General features: G+C 36.8%; 1 protein-coding gene and 1 long non-coding RNA gene across 2 annotated transcripts; one reads left to right on the top strand and one right to left on the bottom strand.

Annotated features, from left to right (window-relative positions):
- The first annotated feature begins 91 nt into the window (after positions 1–91).
- Positions 92–23,605, top strand: LOC146488807 (uncharacterized). Its single transcript, XM_085112374.1, has 9 exons — positions 92–340; positions 1,463–1,603; positions 2,238–2,481; positions 17,982–18,124; positions 18,504–18,611; positions 19,206–19,278; positions 20,293–20,436; positions 22,379–22,627; positions 23,331–23,605. The coding sequence occupies exons 1-9, from the start codon at positions 167–169 to the stop codon at positions 23,357–23,359; spliced, it is 1,305 nt and encodes a 434-aa protein (XP_084968500.1). The 5' UTR covers positions 92–166; the 3' UTR covers positions 23,360–23,605.
- Positions 15,746–17,086, bottom strand: LOC146488808 (uncharacterized). Its single transcript, XR_014865164.1, has 3 exons — positions 16,812–17,086; positions 16,358–16,415; positions 15,746–16,007 (listed from the first exon to the last, which is right to left on the bottom strand). It is a non-coding gene; the product is annotated as an uncharacterized LOC146488808 (long non-coding RNA).

Below are 23,605 nucleotides of genomic sequence, written 5' to 3'. Positions count from 1 at the left end.
ATCGCTTTGACCAAATAAAGGCAAAATCTTCGCAACTGGGGCCCTTTAAGCAAAAATATAAATAACTGTGATATGACGTCATTTTATTGAGCGCCTTTAATTAGCTTCACAATATCAGCTTCATTAGATAAAATTCCCTAAAGATTTCACTGAAAAACCACTTGTGATGAGATTTCGCAGCCAACGCCAATGTGATTACATGCGTGACCTTCGAAGCTGGTTTGTTTACCATGTCCTCAGAGTCTATTTCTTTATGTTAATTTTCATGTTTGAGTGTAAACATTCCACTGGTTGCTGTCGTTGTTTGGAAGCTTCAAAGAACTTACCGGGATATGATATGGTAAGTTGGATCTGCTTTTAGTTGACGTCAACTGTTCTTTTATTCAGTAACTGATGATAACCGACATTGTTAGCGTTCTCACTCCCTAAAAATTAAGCTGTTAACTGTGCCACACTGGTACCACAGGAAAGAACTGTTCAGTAGCTTTTGACTGAATGGCCACATGTGAATGTTTCATCCATAGACTCGATAGTTAGAACTTCTGAGGCAACATGACAAACAGCACTAAAAGTAAGATCTGCTCAGTAACTTTCATTTGAATGGTTACACGTTAGGAGTTCATGCACGGCTCGATAGTTAGAACCACTTTGGACAGTGCGGAAAGTGTGATTAACAGCAGTGAATTTAAAATCTTCGCTACATTGCTTTCACTGGAATGGTCACTGATACAACTTTAGTTTTAACTAGAACACAAAACTGAAAGCCATTTAACCAGATCTGTATCATGAATTATGTGGAACGGTCAAAGCTGCATCTCTAAGCATGTACCGCGCCGTGAGCAAGCTACGTCGAAAGCCTGTTACCATTTCTTTTCGTGAACTTCAAAAGACGACCACTGTCAGTAAAGTTTACCAATCACGTAGCCAGCGAAATGAACTTCAATTGAGTTGTGTTTGAAACATGAGGTTTATCCTAATCTATCTGGTCCAGTCTTTTACCAGTTAAGCTTTTGAAATATGATTACATTCGTTTAAATTTCTCAACAAGTTTTTGGGTAGTCGCTCACCGCCTAAAAGCAATATATCATCTCAGGTTCGGCATGATCTAGATATATTCTATAGTCAGTTGGCCATGTCAGGTCATTTGAACAATTCTCTTTTGTTCAGTTAAATAAGTATTATCCCAAACTTCAAACGTAGTACGTGATAAATGGCTCATAGTTGACTGCGAAGGTGCTAATGTTTGTCGCCTATTGAGTGTTAATTTTTACGACAACGATATTCAGATTATGGTTTGTATGCATAATAAGCTGGAAAGTGAATGGAATTTTTTGTAATTCATCTTTGTATCGAAAAATTATTTACTTCATGTTTAAAAAAGTAAAAAAGTTTAAAAAAAGTACTGAAAAAAAAAAGCAGTTTATTGTTTAAGAGCCAGCAAAAGCTCCTTTATCCATTGTAGGGAAGTATTGAATCCTTTCTTGATGGACCTTCTGAAAATAATTCTCAAGAACTACCGGAGGGACTGGAAAACAGTGTAGCGGAGGAGGATGCAACAGAGAAGAAGGAACAACAACAGAACTCCAGTGAAAACACCTTTGAGGTCTGGAAAATATTAAGTAGATTCTAAGACTATCTGCACACTTGTAAACGTAATTGCTGATTACTGTGCAGTGGAATATCTCCTTACGGATACCTCTCTATTACGGACAGTTCACTTGGTCCTTGAGAGACTGAGATACATATAAAGCCTACTTCTCTAAAACGGACACCTCTATAATACGGACACTTATTTCTGTCCCCTTGGTGTCCGTTATAAAGAGGTTCGACTGTCTCTGTGCCTTTTGGAATACAAGGAAGCTGAAAGAGTTAGTAAATAGGAGTCCATCGCAGCAATCCCCCCCCCCCCCCCCTTCAAAGGCCCCTACCCCGGACTATGCACGCAACTTTAAAAGCAGCTGCGAAAAAGAAAGCCTGAAGAAAATTCAGGCTTGAACGGCATTCCAACCCATGACCCTTGCGATACCGTTGCATTATTCTACCAACTGAGGTGGCAAGCCAGCTGGGAGCTGGTCATATTGTGAGTTCGCAAACATTAATATTGTAGAGGTGAAAAGATGGAAATATGAAATTCATATATTTGAAGTGCGGATGAAACAATTTGTAAAATCTGAAAGGGTCAACATTGTTCCTTTTAACTCAGTAAAATAGAAAATGATTTTCTTTTCATTGTTTAGCCTCAAGTATCTATAAACGTCCCCAAGCAAGACAAAAAAGATATAAAGCTTGTGCAAAATGGTACAAAATACGCCAAAGCAAACGAGGATGCGACTGATAAACAACAACAACAAAATGCAAAGAGCCGACAACTGCACGCTGCCTCACGAGTAGTGAGACAAGTGGCTTCCATCAAAATCTTTCTGACTTCATTCAAAAACGACCCCGAGTACATCATGATAGAAATTCCAAAACGTCCAGATGGTAAGTAAACAGCTTCTTTCATACACTGAGTTACCCAGATACATGAGGCTAGCAATGTTTCAGCAGTATTCCCACCGCTGTTTCTGCAAAAGGGCCGGCGCCTCTCTCACCGGGCTCCGTCAACACTAATGCGCGTTTTCATTTGAAAACGCATTCATTTTGATGCATTTTGGCCTTGCGTCGACCAACTAAAACGATCGAAAAACATGGTGGATTTTAATACAAAGAGAATTAGTGACATTCATTCCTACAATACTCGCAGCATTTCCATATATATTCCTCACCGGGTAAGTATCCTCGTACTTACTTCCCGATATTCCCAGCAGATCAAACTCAGTCGTTGGCAATAGGATTTGAATTTCTCGAAACTCAGCTGTTTCGACAAAGGTTGTCCAAAAAAGCGTAAAAGCGTACGCGACAATGCCGAAAGGTAGTCTGGGAAATACCCAATAAATTTCAATAAAAGCTCAGAATCCATATAGCCCGCCATCTCAAGTCTTCGCTGTACGGTCGAGGCATTTGTTTCTTTCGCAGGATATTTAATTTCCACAACACTTCACTACGTTTAGCCATGCGAAGTGCATGTACGAGTCTGTAAACAAACTTCAGAATAACCTCTTCATAATGAACAGATCTTTGAATTTAGGTGTAGTCTCGTGACACCTCGTTCTGCATAAATGTTGGAACGTTAGCTACTTTCTTTCCCTGTAGTGTTGATCTTCATCACGTCAGAATGAAAGTGAACCTGTCAACTCAACATTGGGGAGGTGTATGTATGTGGGGTGGGGGGGGGGGTGAAGGGGAGGGGGGGAGGAAGAGACTCAGTACATCTTCTACAGTTCAGACGTAATTTCGATGTTTCGTGAAGCGAGTTTTAACTGTTAAGCTGTGGCCAAAATTGTAACGTTACTGTGGAAATTATACGAAAATCGTTTCGATAACACCACTCTACCAGCTAAACGCTTGTTTTCTTTTGTAAGAATATTCCCCTAAGACATAGCGGAGCTTGTTGGAATTTGATTGAATTGCAAATTATATGCTAAACTGCCTTGCTGACTTCAATCGGGCGAAGTTAACGAAAGAAAAAAGCGTAAAGTCGCTCTGGGCACTTGGTTTTCCGCTTTAAAATCTTTCCTTCTGTATCGTTGCAACGTTAAATCCTTGATGAAGTTATTCTTGCTGTTAAAAAACACTGAGGAAAAAAAAAAGAACGAGGAAACCTTCAACAGACGATGAAGAAGGCCTTGTCAAATAAACACGTGGACACTGAAGCTCGAAAGCTTTCCTACGGAACCTCGTACTTTCTCAGGTATTTAGACATATAATTACTGTCTTTTTACAAACAATTTAATGAAGTTGTGATCCATATTTACAGCGCTCTAATAGTTAAAGAAGTGTAGGTCCTTTGTAAGCCTCCAGTTTGTCGCCATTTTAAACGTGCCACTAGTGAATGTTTAACTGTTTATTTATAAAAACTAAATGTCGAGAGAAACTGTGAACACCGTTGCACAGCAATACACCAGTACCACCAGAAAGTTATTCAGTAGCTTTCATTTGAATGGTCAACTTATTCGAGTAGTGTGGTTAAACAAATTACTTACTACACACTTTAGGTTTTCATCCGAAGACTCATAAGTAAGAACCACTTTGTACAGCACAATAGACAGCACCACAGGAAAGTACTGCTCAGTAGCTTTTATTTGAATGGTTACACGTTAGCAATTCATCCACAGACTCGAAAGTTAGAACCACCTTGTACGGCATAATAAACGACACCACAGGAAAGTACTGCTCAGTAGCTTTCATTTGAATGGTCACACTTTAGGAATTCATCCACAGACTTAAAAGTTAGTACCACCTTGTACAGCATAACAAACTGAACCAAACGAAAATAAGACCAGATTTGTTTTTGCGAAAGATGTTAGTAATCATATACCTGAGAATGTTACATGATGGGCTCTATTTAATTTTTCCACGTTTATTCAGTGATTCTGTCTTAACATTGGATAGGCTAAGTTAATAGAGTTTTCTGGATCTCCTGCCTGAATCAAATACCTAAGGAGTTATTTACTCTTTGTAGCAGATAGAAGAAAATAAAGTATACACTCAGGTTACCCAGCATGTCTTTATATATATTCTCATTTATCTTCAGGCACTAATGTCCAGCATCCTTGAAATGAGAGAAAGGTAACACAGACACCAACTATCATTGTCAACACGACTTTTTCTAAAAGAGGTAAGATTTGATAAAGTCATTCAGTCAGATTATTGTTGCAGACATAGTAATCTTCTGTCTTGTTAACATCATCCTTATAGGCACTAACTATGATACATAACTTGAACATAACTTGAAAAGTTATGGGTTGAAAATTTCACGGGCGACTGAAAACAGCTTTTAAAAGTGGCTCCAAATACCTTCCCCGAGCCTCGGGGGATTAGAAGTGCTTTTATTCTCGCAGGGTCGAATTCATGAAACCTTCAAAACTTTAAGTATGTTGTAATATTATTGATCAGTTGATGACACGGCATAACACAGCCTAAATGGGGAAAAAAACAAAAATGTCAAAAAACAAACACGACAACAACAACAACAACAACAACAACAACAACAAAAGCAAAACAAGCATCGTCGTCATTTGACCTCGGCTGCCGGAGACCGAAGATACAACCTCTTTCCAAACCTGGCAGTCGACCATATCCACTGGCAGGTCTTTGATACGAAGACCTGTATTACTACAGATGACATCAGCTGGGGTACTGATCCTAACCTTAAGGTTTTACCTCAGGTCATTGATTGTGTACTTAGATAATTCGCCTCTTTTTTCAGATAAATGACAGATGTACATTGGAAATACGCAACAGGGAGGTTATCAAGCTTAAAATGATGCTGTTGAGGTGAGTCGATCAGTTCAATGCGTATTTTAGCTACTGGCTTGCATTCCGTGCAAAGTACTGTTCACATTTTACTAAATAAGGGAGACGCAAATCGTCGAAAATGTAGATTCTTGGTCTCCTCGCTTGCACCAGGTCTTGCGGTAGAAGACCACGCATGCTTAATTGAATTTACCAACGCAAAAAACACGGACTGCTCTTGTAGGGGACTTTCCCATATACAAAGATTGCACCTGGCGACATGTTTGTCCCAGTCTAAAAAGGCGGCAATAAACATGAAAAAGCTTGTATAACTATCGTGCTGGGAAATTGCATCAGGTTAATTTCTTAACATTCAAAACCAGACTGAAATATGTTTCTTATGGAACAATATCGTTGTCTCATTCCATTTACTGATGTAATTGCGTTGTTATTTTTTTCCAGAACGATAAAAGGAACCTTCAGACAACAGAATCAAGCAAGCAAGAACGAAAAGTGATCACCTAAAGTAACAAGAAGTAGGCTAAAGGTAGAGAAACTAATTTACTTTAGAAACCGCGCTTAAGATTACCGTATTTACCCGCGGTTTGGCCGCACTTTTTGGAATGAACAAAAAAAAAATTGGCAGAGGCTGAGGCTAGGAATGCGCCTAATACGTAGACGCAAGCTTTCTGGTATGCATAGTTTTTCTTTTTCGATTCGCACTGAATGAGAGGCTTCATGTTAAGGTGTAGCTGTTACGCGCAAACAAACAGTCTCAGTGTTAGGGCGAACGTGTGGTTTCGGGTGCGGCTTGTAGACGCGGGTACGGCCGTAAAGACCCCTGGTAAATACGGTAATTTTTCTTTTTGTTACCTTTTTTACGAATTTACCGAATTTAGTCGAATCAAATTTTCTTTTCGAGATACAGTGCAACCGAAGATATAAAGAACTTCCGGCTATGACGAATGTAGTTCAGTACCGTCTGAGAAATTTAGAGAAAACAGAATGCTACAAATTGCCGTTGTGAGTTCAGAATTGATTTGCGAATGCGAATGCACTCAATAGTAGTCTACTTTCACTAAAAGGATAATGCTATCGACATTCGACGTTGCTATCGACTTAGATGTCAAGAGACACAACCACTAGAACTCTATGTCCTTCATTTAACTTGTAGTTCACAAATTGAGCATCAATCATAGTCTCCTTTTGTAGGTCTTTGACTTACCAACTGTCTTATAACTGCAACCTTCGACTGACGAATCTCGGAACAAAATATAATTTACTGAGAAGTTAATGGGCACCATCAACCTGTACATTTACCTCGGTACCGTTCACCACAATTATAATCCACTTGACAACAGTCAAGCCTAACTCTACTACTAAACGTATATACCTCTATCCACAGACATCATCGTGGGGCTGTATCAAACCCGTTCCTCAATTCGACTTCAGACTCTCAAATACGTTTACATGTAACAGCCATTTGTTAGGCAGTCTCCTTTCTTTTCGTGTATAATTTTTTTTTGCAAGGCGCACCTGATTGAAAACCCTCGTAACTTACAAACAAACATGTTATCCGTTTTGCTCACAAAGCTATCACTACCTTTAATTTCAGTACAACATTTACCAACTGATTTTAAGTACAGGACTAAATTTACTAATGTTTACATCACGTACTAACTGATGTCAAGTACAGGAACACTAACTCGGCTAGCTACCAACAGGGAATGTATTAGAAAGATCGGAGGTTGGAACTCTAGGCTATATTAAACTAGTACACTAAACTGCCGACTGAGCACAGATGAGCAACTAGAAATAGTGGCATCAACTAGAACAACTAACAGTTAACTGATGTAAGGAATAGATTGTGACTGCCATTTACTAATATCACTTCCAACAAAAAGCTCTAGAGAAATTCCCCTCACTTATTTGGAACGGACACCACTACAGTAACTGGACTGCTACAAACGAATTAGCCGAGACAACTGGTTCCCTAATCTTGATACTGACTTCAACGACATCAAAAGAGCTGACAACAAATTGAAAAATTTGACTAAATCAATGAAGTGATAGTAGCTACACCACCAAAAAAACGAATTGCAGTTGACAAAACCTGGCCAATCACACTTTTGAGTCTACATAGTCAATAACATTACGACTTCTGACAAATCAGAACGTTGAACGGAAGGCTGAATAGACTGTCAACTCACGATGCATAATTTCATTGAATTTGGTTCAGTGTAGGCCATTTGGCTTCGTTCAGCCCAAATATTGGCTTTTTGCTCGTCATGTTCGTATTTGATGACAGATTTTGGGACTGACACACTTTTTCAGCAAAGATTGTAGGCTACTCCTCAGTTTTCTTTGAGTAGTAACCATAACAACGTACGGCCACTCTTGTTACGTCATGAGTTCAAATTTTTAGCAGCTTTTTTGTTTTAATTTTAAGGTTTCAAAATGATTTTTTTTTATTTTTTTTTTATTAAAAATAATTTTTTAGAAAAAAATTGTAGGTCAGTGTGCTTGTTATCAGTTCCTAAAAATTTTATTTCCAGTATTGAGCAGCTTAAAATGTAGAAGCTCCCGAATACTTTTCTGGTGATTTCTCAGCAAACATCATTTAAATGTTTCCTTCTGTAGTTTTTGTAAGAAACAAGGTTAAAAAACGATGTTAAAAAGTGGGAATGGTAAACAGTGTTAATTCCAATTAACTTTTTGTTGGCAGCCCAATTTTCAGTCGGTTTTCTGCTAAACTTTGATTGCGAGTTTGCGTAAAGAGAGAGGTTTTTATGTGAAAATCTTGGGCCATTTATTTTCCGTTTATTTTTTCATTTTAATAATTTTTGAATGGGATATTAAAAAGCGCTGCCAAAGGATTTTTTATGGAGAAATGAAGGACAATTTGTGACAGTCTCAATCAAAGTATACGTGAAAGCATTGTTACTTTCAATAAAAACTTAAGGCTCACAACACTTTTCCATTAAAAATCGTTTGCTTCTAAGTAAAATGTGTTTTTGCTGCGTTTGAGTGAAAGCTTTTCAGTGAAAACGGTTGGCTAATTTGTAGTCTGCTTTTATTTAAATTTTGTTTCTTCGTCAGAATTTTTAGACTGTAACACGATTTCTTAAATAAGATTCTTTGTCCATTTTCAAGTAAATTTTGTCCAATTGTTGGTGTTTTTTTTGGAAACCAAACGTTTAATCTTTTCAGAGAAAATGACCTAAAACCGATCGGCCAATTTTCAATTTAAAATCGAATTATGTCGGTTTTGATTTGCCATCTCCTCCCAGCAAGGATTGTGTTGACACAAGATTTCTAATAGACTTTCGCTGATCACTCCATGTAGTAATAGTTTGAACACTTTTCAGTTACAGGGGTGGTTGTCACAGATTGGACAGAATTATGCTGCTTATCGTATGAAATTATTACACCATTCAAGTCTGTGTTTAGTTTGAGTGCATGGGATCATTTGTTCATGTAGGTTTCAGTGAAAACTTCAGGCCATTTTTCTTTCCTTAGATGACAATTTCTGTCCTGCCATCAGATCAGCTTTGGTTGATAATATCAAACTGTTTGACAACAGTTTTCGGTTAAAATGACTTATCCATTTGCCTGTGTTCGTATCAAGAAAACTTTTCTGTGAAAATTTAAAGCTATTGTGACTGCTTCCGATTAAAATTTCCGTTTGCTTTTTTTGTTTTAGTTTTCCGAGGAAAGATTTTCAGGTCACAAAAAAAATTGTTCGCCAAAAAAATATATCCAAAGTCATTTTGTCCATTTTTAACTGAATATTCGTCTAGTTTTTTTTTTTTCAATTTTTGATAAGGACTTCAGGTTGCAAAGCTATTGTTTAGTGAAAATTAAACGCCATTTTGAGCTTTTTCAATTCAATTTATGGCTTCTTATTTTCTCAGCAAGGTTTATAAAGCAAAGTTTGCAGTTCGATTTTCGGAGATTTTAATTACGCCATGCTCTCTGTTTTCAATTAATAATTCCTTTGTTTCACAGTTTTTCAAGTCAGTAGAGCTTTTAGTTTTCGAAACTCTTTCACATTTTCGTCTGTTTTTCAACTTTTGGGGAGCTTTCAATGTTGAGACCCGGACAACTACCCAACGAAAATCAAAGGCAATTTTGTATTTTTCATTAAATGTTCGTGGGTTTTAAAATTATTACTGTAAAATTACAGTATTGTTAGTTTTTAAATTATTGTTGGGTTTAAGACCATCAGGACAGTGAAAACCGAAGGTTATTTTGTTTGTGGTCTAGTGAGAATTTCGTCCGCTTTCAATTATTGTTCACGAAGAATTTTTCACTGAAAATGGAGAAAATCGTTTCCGTTTGTCATCGGTATCTTTGAATGCTCGAGGTAACTGTAATTTAAGAACATTAGCAGATTTAAGCTTATAATTTTTGGTCATTTTAAGAAAATGTGTTGTTAAGAAGGCTAACATCATTTTTTTTTTGCCTTGGGGTTCACCTTTTGAACTCAAAATCTGGGACAGAAAAAACCTCGAATTTCTTCATGGTACACCAACATGCGATCAAAATCTATTATCTCATTGGTTTCCAAAGAACAGTTGTTATCATAGCAGCGATGGCGCCTTCCCATTCTCTATCTCAAAATCTACTTGGGTGCCTTATGAAACTTTGCTGAAACTTTTCTGAAGCACTAACGAATATTTTAGGATTGGATCTACCTAACCTCCTCGACTTAGGGAAGTTTAAAAACAAAAAACCAAGACCATCTTTAAGTAAATGCAAAATCAGTTTTTTCAGGGTTGTTTTTGTGACTTCCGAATGATGCCTATTTTTGCAAAAGTTCTTCGATGATGGTAAATAGTCTTTGCATTTTAATGTAATAATTACATTGGTAGCTGCGATTTAGAACTTTTTTGTAAAAAAAAATCGACAGGTAAACAGATTGCAAAACTGAGCAAAAGGAAAGTGAAAGTCTGAACGACACAGAATATTTCCGAAATGTTTTCAGAGATTATTTTATAACGCTGCCAGCCGTCAGTAATCAATCAGTGGGTGTTGTTCATTTTCCAGTCGAGTTGGAGGGGAAACAATTTCTTAATGAGTCATACAATGACACCAAAACGCGGAAAATTTGAATCTCTTCACAGGATTCTTGTCTATCGCATTCATGATCAGTTTTACATTAATTCATATTGCCCTTCGTGAATACTGTTTATCATATTGGCAAGAGAGGATCCTCTCTTGGTATTGGCAAGCTGGTTTAGTATGAAGAAAATCAAAAATTGTCTTGTCGAAAATTTTGATTTCAAAGGACGCACCACAGGCCTAAGAAACTGTTGCGAGCACGGCTTAACTATTTGAGCCCTAACAGTGATCGGCATGGAATTTCTCCTTGTCATCAATGCTTATTCAACCACTGAAGTCATGAGAATTAATGATATGATCACCCAAGGTGAATTTTCTTGATTTCTTAATAACTTATCCCAAGTGCTTTTATAAGAAAAGTATGGGGACAAGATAGGAGAATTTGTTCTTTGATATTAGGGGTTAAAGGGTTAAAAGCTATTCGACCATCAGTCCGACGCTTTGTTTCAGTGCCGTATTTTTATTTTTGCAAGTTTTCATTTTATATCTAAGTGTGAAGTTTAAAAGTTGCCGCATGTATAATTTACCAATGACATTGTTTTGGTTTAGCTTTGAGTTTCATTATTTACTATTTTCCATTGTCCATCTTGAACGACGCAAAATGGAAGATAGTTCGTCCAGACGGATAATGCGTCTTCTAGTATAAAAACGGGCCATTGTTTACATTACTGAAAATGATAATTCACTTGTGGGGGATCTTTCACAGATCCTGTGTATACTAGCAGCATTTCCGTTCGCGGTTCTTTGCATTTTATTCTTTACTTGTGAAAACACAGGTTTGTTAAATTTTAGTAAATATTTTGACTACGGAAACATATTGTGAGGCAGTAGAAGCTTCGAATATCACAGAGACCGAATTTCACCGAATGTGTTCATGGAATTTCAATCAAACAATGTTTTTCGTGTGATTCTTCCAAAATGGCGCTCAAAACTACGTGTGAAACCTATTTGTTGTCGGTCATAATTTTCGACGTTTGTTAAATCTTCTGTAGGGGTTTTCAGGTTTTCAAATTATTTGTTTGAGGTAACAATGTCGAGCTATTTGTAAATGTATTTTGAGTTCAAATTTTAGTTGCTTATCAGCAGTTTATTTCGACTTTATCAATTCAATTTTTGTCATCAAGCGTGTTAATTATATCTCTGTTGCACTGTATCTGATAAAATTAGCACCAAATTTTACGATACAATTGATGCTTACGTCCGTAGCATGCAACTATTTAGCAAGCAAAGGCCAAAATTTTAATTCTAATCCTTGAACAAGGTTATTAATTGTTTTGTGATTTTATCAATCAAATTAAAACTACTAAAACGCACTTCAAAATCCTAAAGAACATTGTTCTACCGCCTGCAACAATCGTAAGCAAGTTGTATCGTAAATATTTGTCAAAATTAGTGGCTGAAGCGAAAATTTCGTCGAACATTTAAAGCATTATTGCACAGAACTAAGACTTTCGATCTTTCCAGAATATTTCGTATCGATTCAAGTTTTCAACAAGTTAGTAAGCAGTGTCATTTCGGTTTACATGTGAAAATGTTCAGCAACTATTCGAAAATCATGTTTTCTTTCAATGTTGAATCATTTATTAAATAGCTTATTCAAACAATTTTAAAATCTGTGCATTTGTTGTGTGAAAATTTTTTACCATAGTAACTTATGTTCAAATGTTTCCAATTTTCCCGCCAAAAGACTTAGAAAAAATACGGGCGCTCAAAATACGCATGCGCCGTTTTTTTTTAAATTTTTTAATAATTCAACTTGTTAACATTTGTTTGAAAATCTGAAATTTTCCCGCCAAAAAACTTAGAAAAAATACGTGCGCCCAAAATACGCATGCGCTGTATTTTTTTTTTCATTTTCAAAGCTGCTTTACTTTCTATAGTGTACACTTACATTATATATCATGTAATGTTTTGTAAATATTAAAATAGTCGACAACAATAAAAGATTGAATCAAGTTGGTTTCCATTCTATTGTGTTCTTTATTATTTTTCCTTAAATATCTTAATTACAATGCTTTTAAAAGACGTTAATTAATTAAGTAAAAATCACTCAACCAATTAAAGGTGTGACCAAAATTTTTCTTCCTATATATACTAAGTCTTTTGGCGGGAAAATCTGACATAATTTGCACAGCGCTTCCCCTGGCAACAAAGTTTGCAAAAAAATTTAGCGGGGCACCTCTTGAAATTTTTCTAATTACAAAAAATTTCAAAGAGTACCCCAAGAAATTTAAAGCCGCCAAATAAAGCATACACCATCTCGTGCAAAAAAATCGAATATTTCGACTATCAATGCCTACGCAAAATTTAGATTAAAACTATTCAAACCGCGCAGATAGAAAAACTAAATTTTTTTGCACGAGATGGTATATACGTGGAGGATATTAAAAACAACATGACAAGCTATGAAATTATTCCGTGAAAAGGATTTTGAATAATGAAAACTTTAGTTGAGTTGAAGGTCTTGTACTTTATATTTCTCTTCCCTTTCCCAATCAACCCTTTGCGTTTTAAACTGATTTCATAGCTTGCCCAGTTGCTTTTAATAGCAAGACCTTTTTCTACTAGGCAATTGTTTTGTAGCACAGAAAATTTCTCCAAAGAAAACGTAATAAAATGCCTCGCCTAAGCGCTTTGCCCCCACCGACAATAACAATGAATTTCCTTTGAAACGAGTAATAAGAACTTGGTAGGTAAAAAGAGAATTGTTTTGTTTTATTTCTCCCCTGAAGTATACGCACTATCCGAGTCTATACACTTTAAATTCAAAATCATAGCTTTTAATATTTCGTTCTGTGCTACATCGATTGCCCGCAGCGCTAAAGGCCTTTTCCTCCAAATTATTAACTTAAACTAAGAACTTAACATAAAACCCCAATGTCTGGTGTATTTTTGAAAGAAACTCGTTGTCATCAAGCCTTAAAAATTTTTCTCTCACGGCTTAAAACGTTTCCTAAATCAGTTTGGAAATTTCTAAACCAATTTCTAAATAAATCGAGTGGCGATTACACAGACCACAATGAACACAAACCAAGGCAAAGTGGAAATAATTGTTGTTTATGATTCAACTTGACGTTAGCGAACAACAAAAGATTCATTTCAATTGATTTTAATTCGTCGTTGTGAAATACGATTAACATTCTTAACAGTCAGTCTAAAAAGTTTTCAGTTTCGTATAACCAGGAACGACTAACGAACATATCAATTTCAAACGATGAACAAACAAATTATAAAATGAAAACATTAACAAGTATGTGGTTAAAATCATTGCGAAGAGCAAGATAATTGTTGACGAACCAATGTGTTTCAACAATTTCAATTCTCTCTACTGAAATTTAAATTCACAACTATTGCCTAAAAAAACCGCTACTGACTTGTTTGAAAATCTTGAGGTTTGTTGTATCTGTCGATTCGATTTGATACATATGGGAATTTATTTCATAAGATTTGAAATTTCAAAGGCAAGCAAAACATTTGTGTGACAAAATCGCTTCTAATTTGATACAAAAAACCTTGAAGCTATTATTGACTTTATTGTGTTACGGCAATTATTTTGCAAGTTTACCACAAGAAAAATGATCGCGAAGAAAAAAACGCCGCTTAAAATTTTCAAATATATGAAAAAACGATAAAGTGGAACACCATTTTCTCCCAATTTAATATTAAAACGGCAAGTAATACAATTGTGTAACCAAAACGATTATTTCAATTGCTGTTAATTCGTTCAAAATCTTGTAATTTGTAGAAAAAAAGTGTAAGATTGCACATCAAATTGAAATTCATTATATAAATTCCAACGATAAGTCTAGTTGTTGTGACTGCTACAAATCTGTTTGTGACTCTTTAATTAGTTTTCGATAAAACAGAATAAAAATTGAATTAACTTTCATGAGAGACCTTTCAGATCGAAAGACAAGACAATTGCGGTGACAAAAATCGTAGTCTCTATTCTTCAATGCGGTTAATTTGCGATATGTTTCTCTTTTTCGTTGATAGTTAAAACATTAATTTTCTTGGTTTGTTTTTGTGGTCTGTATAACTGGTACAATTTATCATTTTAGAAAAGCAAACACCAAAAATGAAAAAAAAAATGCTTGCCTCTAAACCAGACATCTGAGTTTTATGAAATAAGCTTCTAATGTGACAAGAGAACTCAAGTACTTCGTATAAAAACAAAACAAAAACGTTTCCTCGTCCCTAATAAGTCAAATGTTCTAGAGCCAAACAATTTTTGTTCAAAACAAATTTCCGATCCCGCATAATTTATAGCCAAGATCTCAAGCTGAATGACCATGCCTTTGCTCTCTTGTCAATTAGGAATTAATCAGCTGATGTAGCGAACAAGTGAAAATGTTTAAGGAGGCACACATTTTATCCCACCCGGAAAAAAAACATTTTTGGTATAGTTCCTTACACGATGCCACTTTATTTAAGATAATATCTCAAATGCTGTTGGGAAAAACGTTGACTTTTTGCAAAAATACCAACTATAAACATTGACTCCATTTTTCACTCAACTCTATCAGTCGAAACCAAACAGTGAGACTGAAAAATGTTTCCTTCATTTTACTTCATAACAATTTGACTCTGTTTCGTTCACGAGTGTAAACATTAATGACTGAGATTTGAAATAATTTAGGACACATCACCAATAGTTTGTATTCACAAATCAATTTGGTCGGGTCAGTTCAGTTGTTAGATTTGGTTTCGCAAGACATAATTTATTTGCCACTACACCAACTGAAGTTATAAATACAACTGTTATATCAGCACGTTGAGCGATCAACGATGAACACACACACAAAAAAAGGAGAGAACGCTTTCGCTTTGAAAGTAAAAGATTCACAAACAGCGAAATTATATCAAGACTATAGTTCATTTGTTCCGTTACTTTTGCGTTAACATTTGAAATGAAATAAAAACAAGCGTGTATTAGAAGATCGCCCAACGTTCAAATGGTGGCTGAACGCTATTCAAATAGATTTATTTAGTTATTTTCTTACTACTAGTCAAGGACTATGTCAATTTGATGAGTATATCAGACAATTAGTAGCCAAATCAGTGCTCATTTCTGTATCCAAAATAATTTCTTCACTCGCGTATCTCCACTGAATTTTGAATTGTGAACAGATTCAATTGATAACAAGATCAGTGCTCAGTTCGCTGCAAAATAATTCCTGGTTTTGATCTTTCGAGCTTCAATTCCTCGATCAGTTTGATGCACAAATTTATACAATTGACGACTTCAGGATCGGTGCATGTTTCCAAGATGAATTAATTTTTTTTTATCTCCAAACGCAGGTTATATGTCAGTTTGACAAGCAAATTCAGACAAGTAGTGACTAAATCATTTCGCTCTTCTTCCATATGGCAAACAATTTGTCTTACAAATTAGACAAGTTCAGCCACCATTTTTACTTCAACTACAAAATATCAAAAGTTCTTATCTTTGCCGAGTTCCTTAGCTCCTGATTCGTCCATTCCAGTTTGCCCTCTTGTGGTGATTCTTTCCTTTTCTTTACTTCTTCTTCCTCCAGTTTGATAGCTTCCTGACAAAAGAAACAAGCAATACAAGCAATTAGTTCCAATTTCGTAACTTTTAATTGCCGCATAGTACATGCGGCGGAAAACTTCTAAATAAGTTCCTAGATTCAATTAATTCTTTCATTTCATTTGTGTTGGATGTCATTTTTATAATACCGCAGAAAAATTGTCAAAAATCCCAGTAAATCGCCGAAGAACCACAAAGACAGCAATTGATACACTTAAATTGGAGAGATGTATAGCGTGAAAGTCTAACAGAGTGCAGATTAGATTCGTATCTGCTTGCAAGTTGAACAGTTTTCGACCATAAATTGGGTCTCATGAAGTCAATATTTCTAAGGTAAATAGTATTTACCTTTAAACAACTGCATCAAGAATTTCTTTTGCATCAGGTCGCCCATTTAGCTAGTTCCCTGAAAATAACACAAGGATATAACTGATTAGTTCATTTTAAAAGATTTATACCATGAAAACTTCTAATTACGCCGTTCTAGCGCCTAAAAGCTTTGACAGCTCATCGGAAATAGTTCTCAACAGTACAACTTTCATTTGAAAAGCGCTACCTTGCTGCTGTGAAACTTAAGCAGTTCTCGCTGCGAAATACCAGCAAAGTAAACACACGAGATTCTTTCTTTAAACTAAGGATACTGCACTTTTAGTGAAGCAAATTAAATAATATTCGAGAAGAAGCTGGTTTGAAATCAAATGACGCTCAAAGCACGTGTTAACTTCATCAACTGACGTTTCGTTCGTCTCTTTACCATGAAGGCACTTCGAACAAATTTTTACAACGTAAAACTGATATTTACCTTTAGTTGAACAGCGTAAATTCTTTTCTCCCTCTTTTAAGCCTTTCAGACGTCCTCACAGCTCCCTCAAAGGCACAAACGAATCTTGAAAAGTACGTAACATCTTCACACGACCAAGGCCAGCGTGGTTTGTTGCAAATTCTGCGATTTGTGATGAATATGGATTAGATACTGAAGCCAATCGTTGATAAATACGTCAAACGTCGTTGTCTGCACGCTTTTTCAGCAGAAGCGAATCCCAGAGGACGAGTGTCATGTGCGATAATGTTCGTTTCTGGGAACTGGGCAAAAAAAGAAAAAAAAAAAAAAACAGCATTTATTAGACCCCATCCACAATAACGCGTTGAATACTCATAGTGAGTTTTGTTGGTGTGTTTCTGTTTTCACTTAAACGATAACAAACGGAGATGTTTATCGATAAAACGGATGTTTTTGAAAACGTTCTCCAAAGTGGAGACTTTTGAAAACGCAGGTCTGCCATTTTGTTGCAAACGAGCTCAGTTCTGAAAACTTTGATGTTTCAAGTAATTATGCACAGCCAATAACGACGCGTTTTGAACTCGTTTTGAACTCGTTTCGAACTCGTTCAAATTACAAGAAGCAGTAGAAATCCGGCCTCAATCATGCGACGCATTTTTTACCGGTTCTATCACTGAATTTTTGTTTTAGTTTAGGAATGAAAGAATTCGGGAATATCAATTTGCAAAGGAGTGCAGGTCTTTGTTATCTGACTTTCAATGGGACTGCTTTAGTCCTAAGTTCATTAAATTCATGTCCCAAATATTCAAAGAATTCTCCCTAAGTTTAATACCAACCGTTGATTAATAAATTGAATTTTATTAGCATTGGCGGTTGGTCAGAGGAAATCCGAAGTTTTGAGTTGAGTATTGGCACAATAGGCCATTTTACAGTTGTGTGCTTAGTGACCTGGTCTTGAATTGGGAGCGAGGCTGGGGTTGACCTTGTTTTGATACAGACCTCACTGCTTTTCATAATGCAAATAGTTAGCATAAGAACAGTTTGATCTGCATATGAAAAGCAGTGAGGTTTGTATCTAAACAAGGTCACCCCCAGCCTCGCTTAGAATCAAAGACCAGGTCACTTAGCACACAACTGTAAAATGGGCTATTCTTACTCTTAATTCCCAGCCGCCAATGTTCCATCTTGCAGATCATGCAGCAGACTTGGGTTTCGTTTTACACGGAGGGATTGACAGTCCTTGTATCCATGGTGATCCGGGGATCTTCGTCAAACACGTGATCACTGGCAGCTTGGTGGACAGAAAGCTGAGGCCTGGCGATAGAATATTGTCGGTAAGTTAAATGGAAACAACATTGGGAAACATTATCAACAAACACTTGGCTCGATTTTATAAGTAATGCATGTGCTCGGAGAATTTTAAGAAAGTTGGTAGAGTCCTAGACGGTTCACGTTCTGTGATTTTCCACATGATGGTCGAGATCGTTCGCTGCGATCGATCAAGGGCTACCATCTTGCTATGCTATGTTGATCGCAACACGGGGAGAGTATAAAAAAAGTACCAACGGGTCCTTGTCATGATCGTGTGCACAGCGTGGTTTCGATGAAGTTTTTGCTTGAACTTTCAATCTTTAAGATAACTTTCAATCTGATTTGAGTTTACAGCAATCTTTTTGTATTTATATTTATACACTTGCGTTCGTTTCGTTGAAGATAAACGGACTCAACGTTAGTAAAGTTCCATTGAGATACGCGCGGAAGGCAGTGGAAAAAGCCAAGGGAGTGGTCAGACTTTACGTCAAGAAAGTACCGAGGAGACAGGTACAGTACACCCCACCCTCCCCTCCCACTTACCCCTTCCATCTTGACCACCATCTCTGAGAGAACATTCTAGCGTTTCATTCAGAGGTAAACCAATAGTCTCGTCGGCTTTTAACGCCCAGATATAGCGACAGTGTTTTCTTCTTTAGTCTTTTCAACCAAAACCACCACAACACAACAGCAAGTCAATTTTGCTGTATTTTGGTCAAATCTTCTCAAATATTTGACAAAGGACCTGTTTTATAACATGAATTGCTCTTACAACATCGGGAAGAAAATATTAAGGTTTTTCTCGTAGGAAGAACAAACAATAATCGATTTTTAGCGACTTCTCTAAAATACACAGGAGGAACGTAAGAAAATTGGCCAATATTTTCAAGCTGCAATCCACTTCCATCCTAGCCATCCGCAGCCAAACATAATTAAAAGTAGTTTCTGTGCACTATAGTATGTAGGGTTATTGTTAACAAAACGTAAACTCTGCCATTATTTTAACGATTCCATTAAAACAAATACGTTTTTTGGCTATTCATAATGCCCCTTTAAATTAGGGAAAGCTACGACTCACAAGCTGTTTTTCTTCTTTATCAATAGCAAAGAATCAATGAAGCCATAAAAAAGGAAAGCGAACAAGAAATTCCAGTGTTTAGCGATGAGGAGATTGAAGGTGATTCTTATCTTCATTTATTATTTAACAGGACATTTGTGCTTGTAGCAGGTCTCTCTTGTACCTGTTAAAATAAGACGCTCCCAGAATTTCTCAAGAGATGGGAATTTTTTTTTGGAGAGTATTTTAGGAGAAGATGCATGGATGGCTGGCTTCACAATTCATAAAATTTTGCTTTAGTAATGCATTTGCGTTCAACCATATATTAGATTTCGTAAATATATTCTTAGGTACCTGTAAGTAGTGTATGTACCGTATTGTAAGTATTTTTACATATTATGTTTACCAAAACTGCAAACAGAAAAGTGACTCTGCTACTCTGAATTCTGTGGGGAGAAAAAAAAGGCGTAAAATTAAAAGCCTTAAGTGACACACCAGGGTTTTTGAATAAATTACAGTGCTCACAATTAAATTTTAAAACAGTACAAAGGTTTGGGTTTTCTTGAAACCTTAAGGACGGTGTCTACTAATAAAAAAGTATTTTTGTGTGGCTTATGACTATGCCGAGAAAACAGATCTTAGCAAGGGCTATGGAAATCCAAAAAGAAAATTGGGGATAACCACGCATTTTTTGGAGATAATTTTAAAGCAACAATTCAGTGCTAAAAAAACAAAACAAAACAAAAAATTAAGCAGAAAAACTAACGCGAAGAGATTTCGACGTTTCGATGACATCCTGCAATGTATGGCGTTTTTTTTTTCAAATTGAAGGTTTATTTTTCTCTGAAAAATGCATGGTTACCCTAGATTTTATTTTCTTTCTTTTCCCAGAGTACTTGCAAAGTTCTGCTTTATTACCATAGTTTTAAACCGTACAAAAATATCCCTGTATTAGTAGGCAGCACCCATGGGAAAACTGAGTATCTCGAGATGCGCAGAACGTTTGCGCAGTAACAAAAGAAGGCACCGTCTTTAAGATTGCCTTTAAGTCTTAGGAAGTTTGGCTTTGAGTAGACTATTCAAGGTTTGCGTATAGTGGACTGTTACCTCGAAGGTGCGATTTTTCGTTGGCAGAATTTGAAGACGCCTTCTCCGTATTTGACGTGAAAGGAAACGGAAAGATCAAAGTCAATGACGTATTTCCGCTCATTCGTTCACTCGGCCACAATCCTCTTGAAGCCGCTGTGTGGTGTTACATGAATGAACTGGAACTTACAGGTTAAAAGCTGTAGAAACCCCGGCCTCCTACGTTCCTTCGTGTCCTTTAGCGTCCATCACTCTGTGCAGTCATAATGGGAAGATATCAGAGAGAGATTTAGAATCGCATTTACGGCAAACATGCGACTCGCGTTTATATTTTATTGTAAAAATTTAATACATAGATGAGAATAGTGCAAATAATTGTAGCCTTTAACACTAACACAAAACTACTCAATTTTACTAAGAAACTGGAAACAGCAAGCGGCAAATATACCATAAACATGGTCACGTGCTCATTTTTTCAGTTTCCCGGTCGCTTTAAACGTAAATCTGTCGGTTGTCTGTGATGAAAAACTTTAACTCTTTGGATACTAACAACGCATATTTGCGTTGAAAACATCGTCCTTGCTTTTATGGTTTGCTTCTTGTTTAACTTAAGTTACAACGTCATGATAAAGTGTGAATGGCACCAACTCGTGTATTTTGCCATCATCACACCCAGCAAACCGACTACGCCTCCCGATTTTCGCTGCATATCACGGTTCGCTTGGCAACAAAGCCCAAAATGTCAATTTTGCGGCCAAAGAACAACACCGAAAATTACACTTATTTATCGTCAATGTTTTATCCAAATGTTTGTTCAAAAATGAAAATTCTACATTCACAGCAAACCTCAAGGTCAGACCTTGCTATCTGACTGGAAGTTCTCCTCTCAATGTTTTTCGGGCTATACTTCATCCATTTTATGAGACCCAGTCTTGCGTATCTCAAGTTGCCTCGTTCACGCCCGAAAAGAATTCTGGGTAATTCAGCGACAACGCGAACATAGAATTCTACCGCTTTCCATTTCATAGCCACCCAGTACTTCCAGCAAAATATCGAATCCACTGAATTTTTACTATTCAATACTCTCCCAAATTACCTTGGTTGGTCCTGCAATCCCTCGACAAAACTACCAGAGAGACAACTTCACTCGTGGGCATCCATGTTTGCAACGCAGCAAGCTTGGCAACTCAGTCAGCATGAAACCACCTCTCACCTCTGTTTTCTTTCAGAGGCTTGCTGATGCCAGACTGAGGGCTTCTGCAGAGGAGAGTGGCTAAAATAAAAACCACTTATAAAGCGATAAACTCACCGGATTCGAGCTCGTGCACTCGACCGAATAACAACAACCGTCATGTGCATCACGTGTCAATTTAGCCTGAGCCCACAGTTTCTTAAGAATGCAGATACTTTTATGGCATCGTCGTATATGGGGAAATTAAGTGGTTCAGACAATTTATTGCCAAAAAATTATTGAAAAAAATAGCATACACCCCGGTCTCATAGGGTTTAGAATAAATCATGATACAGCAATCATAACAGTTAGTTGTTTTTCTGTTTTAATATATATTTGTAATACCTATTTAATAGTAGTATTGTAAGCTGACTTTATTTTAGATTTTAGTATGTTAGTGTTATTTCAAACCGGTTTGGCACGGCTTGTCTGAAAACCAACTTTGTTGAAGCCGATTACCATGAATAAATAAAGTGAATTGTTAATCGTAAATTATGTATTCTGATGTCACATACCGTTTTTGTATCACGTTCCAACCTTGTGCCCAGAACTACCTGTCCCGGTAGGGACTGCGAATGCGTACTAGTGTAGAAGCTTAGACACACACGTGACAGCCTTCTTGGATAAGAGCCCCAAATATTATTTTGTTGTCGTCGTAATACACTTATTTGATAAATCAGTATTGAAATTACCGCGCACGAACGTGATTTCAGTCAGGAGTGTGATTCACCTAGAGCTTTTACATGTTACAAAGCTCTTACAAGTTTAAATTATAAAAAAAAAAAAAATCTGCTATGAAGGGAATCGAAACCAAGACTGTTAAGTAGCGGGTGTAAGCGTTTTTGACATAGCATATAAACGGTTCAGTTTATACTGTTTTATTTTTGTTTCATTCATTTCCAGCAAATCGAAAAATCAAGTTTGCAGAATTTTTAAGAGTAATGGCATTCTTAATAATGGATGAAGACCGCGAGGAGCATGGGCTCGACACCATCCGGGCCTTTGATTCTGAACAGCTTGGCTACATCAGCTCAGTAGAGTTGGAGACAGCCTTGAGATGCATGCCGGGAAGTGCGCAGATGAAAGAATTTGAACTGTGCCATATTCTACGACTAGCTGATCCTGACGGAGACGGCAAAATAGATATTCAAGGTGCGGGCACTTCAGTTATGTAAAAGTCAGGATTCATTTATTTATTTCTACTGAAGTTACAAGTCATCTTTCTGAACTTTCTCAGGCGTTCGTGTTTTGATTGAATACAGCTGTTTCGACAAAGGTTGTCCAAAAAAGCGTAAAAGCTTACGCGACGATGCCGAAAGTTAGTCTGGGAAATACCCAATAAATTTCAATAAACGCTCAGAATCCATATTGTCCGCCATCTCAAGTCTTCGCTGTACGGTCGAGGCAATATGGATTCTGAGCGTTTATTGAAATTTATTGGGTATTTCTCAGACTACCTTTCGGCATTGTCACGTCCGAAAATTTGATCTCTGAGGTAATTGTGGACTAAGAAAATAAACAGACCTTATTCAAACATTTTACTGGCTACACCTCTGAGTACAGCACGGTGCTGAGGCCTTTGAAGTCGTATTTGCAGTTTCCCATGTGACACATTCCCGCTGCCTGGGACAACTACATCCCTCAGATCTGAGCAGGAAAATTTGGTGAGCGAAAGCGGGTTGTAACTAAAGGTTAGAAGCAAGAGCACCCTAGACTATATTTGGGCGAATGCGAGATTAACAGATGTTAAAGCTATTTTTTTCTTTCTTTCTTTCTTTCTTTCTTTCTTTCTTTCCTTCTTCCTTCCTTCCTTCCTATCTGTCTGTTTGAATGACTCTCCCTTTTTTCTCAACAGATTTCCGAAGCCTTGTTGACCGCCAGTGAGAGTTCAACCAATCTTATTCTGGAACAAATACACGGAACGGCCATTGTAATTTATTCAGATGGGAACTTTAGAACCACTGGCCGAGACCTACTTTGAACTTCTTGTTCCGTATTCCGGAATATGATCAATCAACTGCACCCTGAACTGACGTTTTACTCAAGTATAATTTGTGAACAACAAAGTTGATTGAATAACCCAAGTTTAAAAAAGTGAGCCATTTCCCTAGGCTTTCCAAATGGAGTCAT

Source organism: Pavona decussata, unplaced genomic scaffold (assembly GCF_977016875.1).
Source record: "Pavona decussata unplaced genomic scaffold, jaPavDecu1.1 SCAFFOLD_8, whole genome shotgun sequence".
NCBI lineage: Eukaryota > Metazoa > Cnidaria > Anthozoa > Scleractinia > Agariciidae > Pavona > Pavona decussata.
Note: the sequence above shows the minus strand (reverse complement) of the source record. Positions and strands in the feature narration are given on the sequence as shown.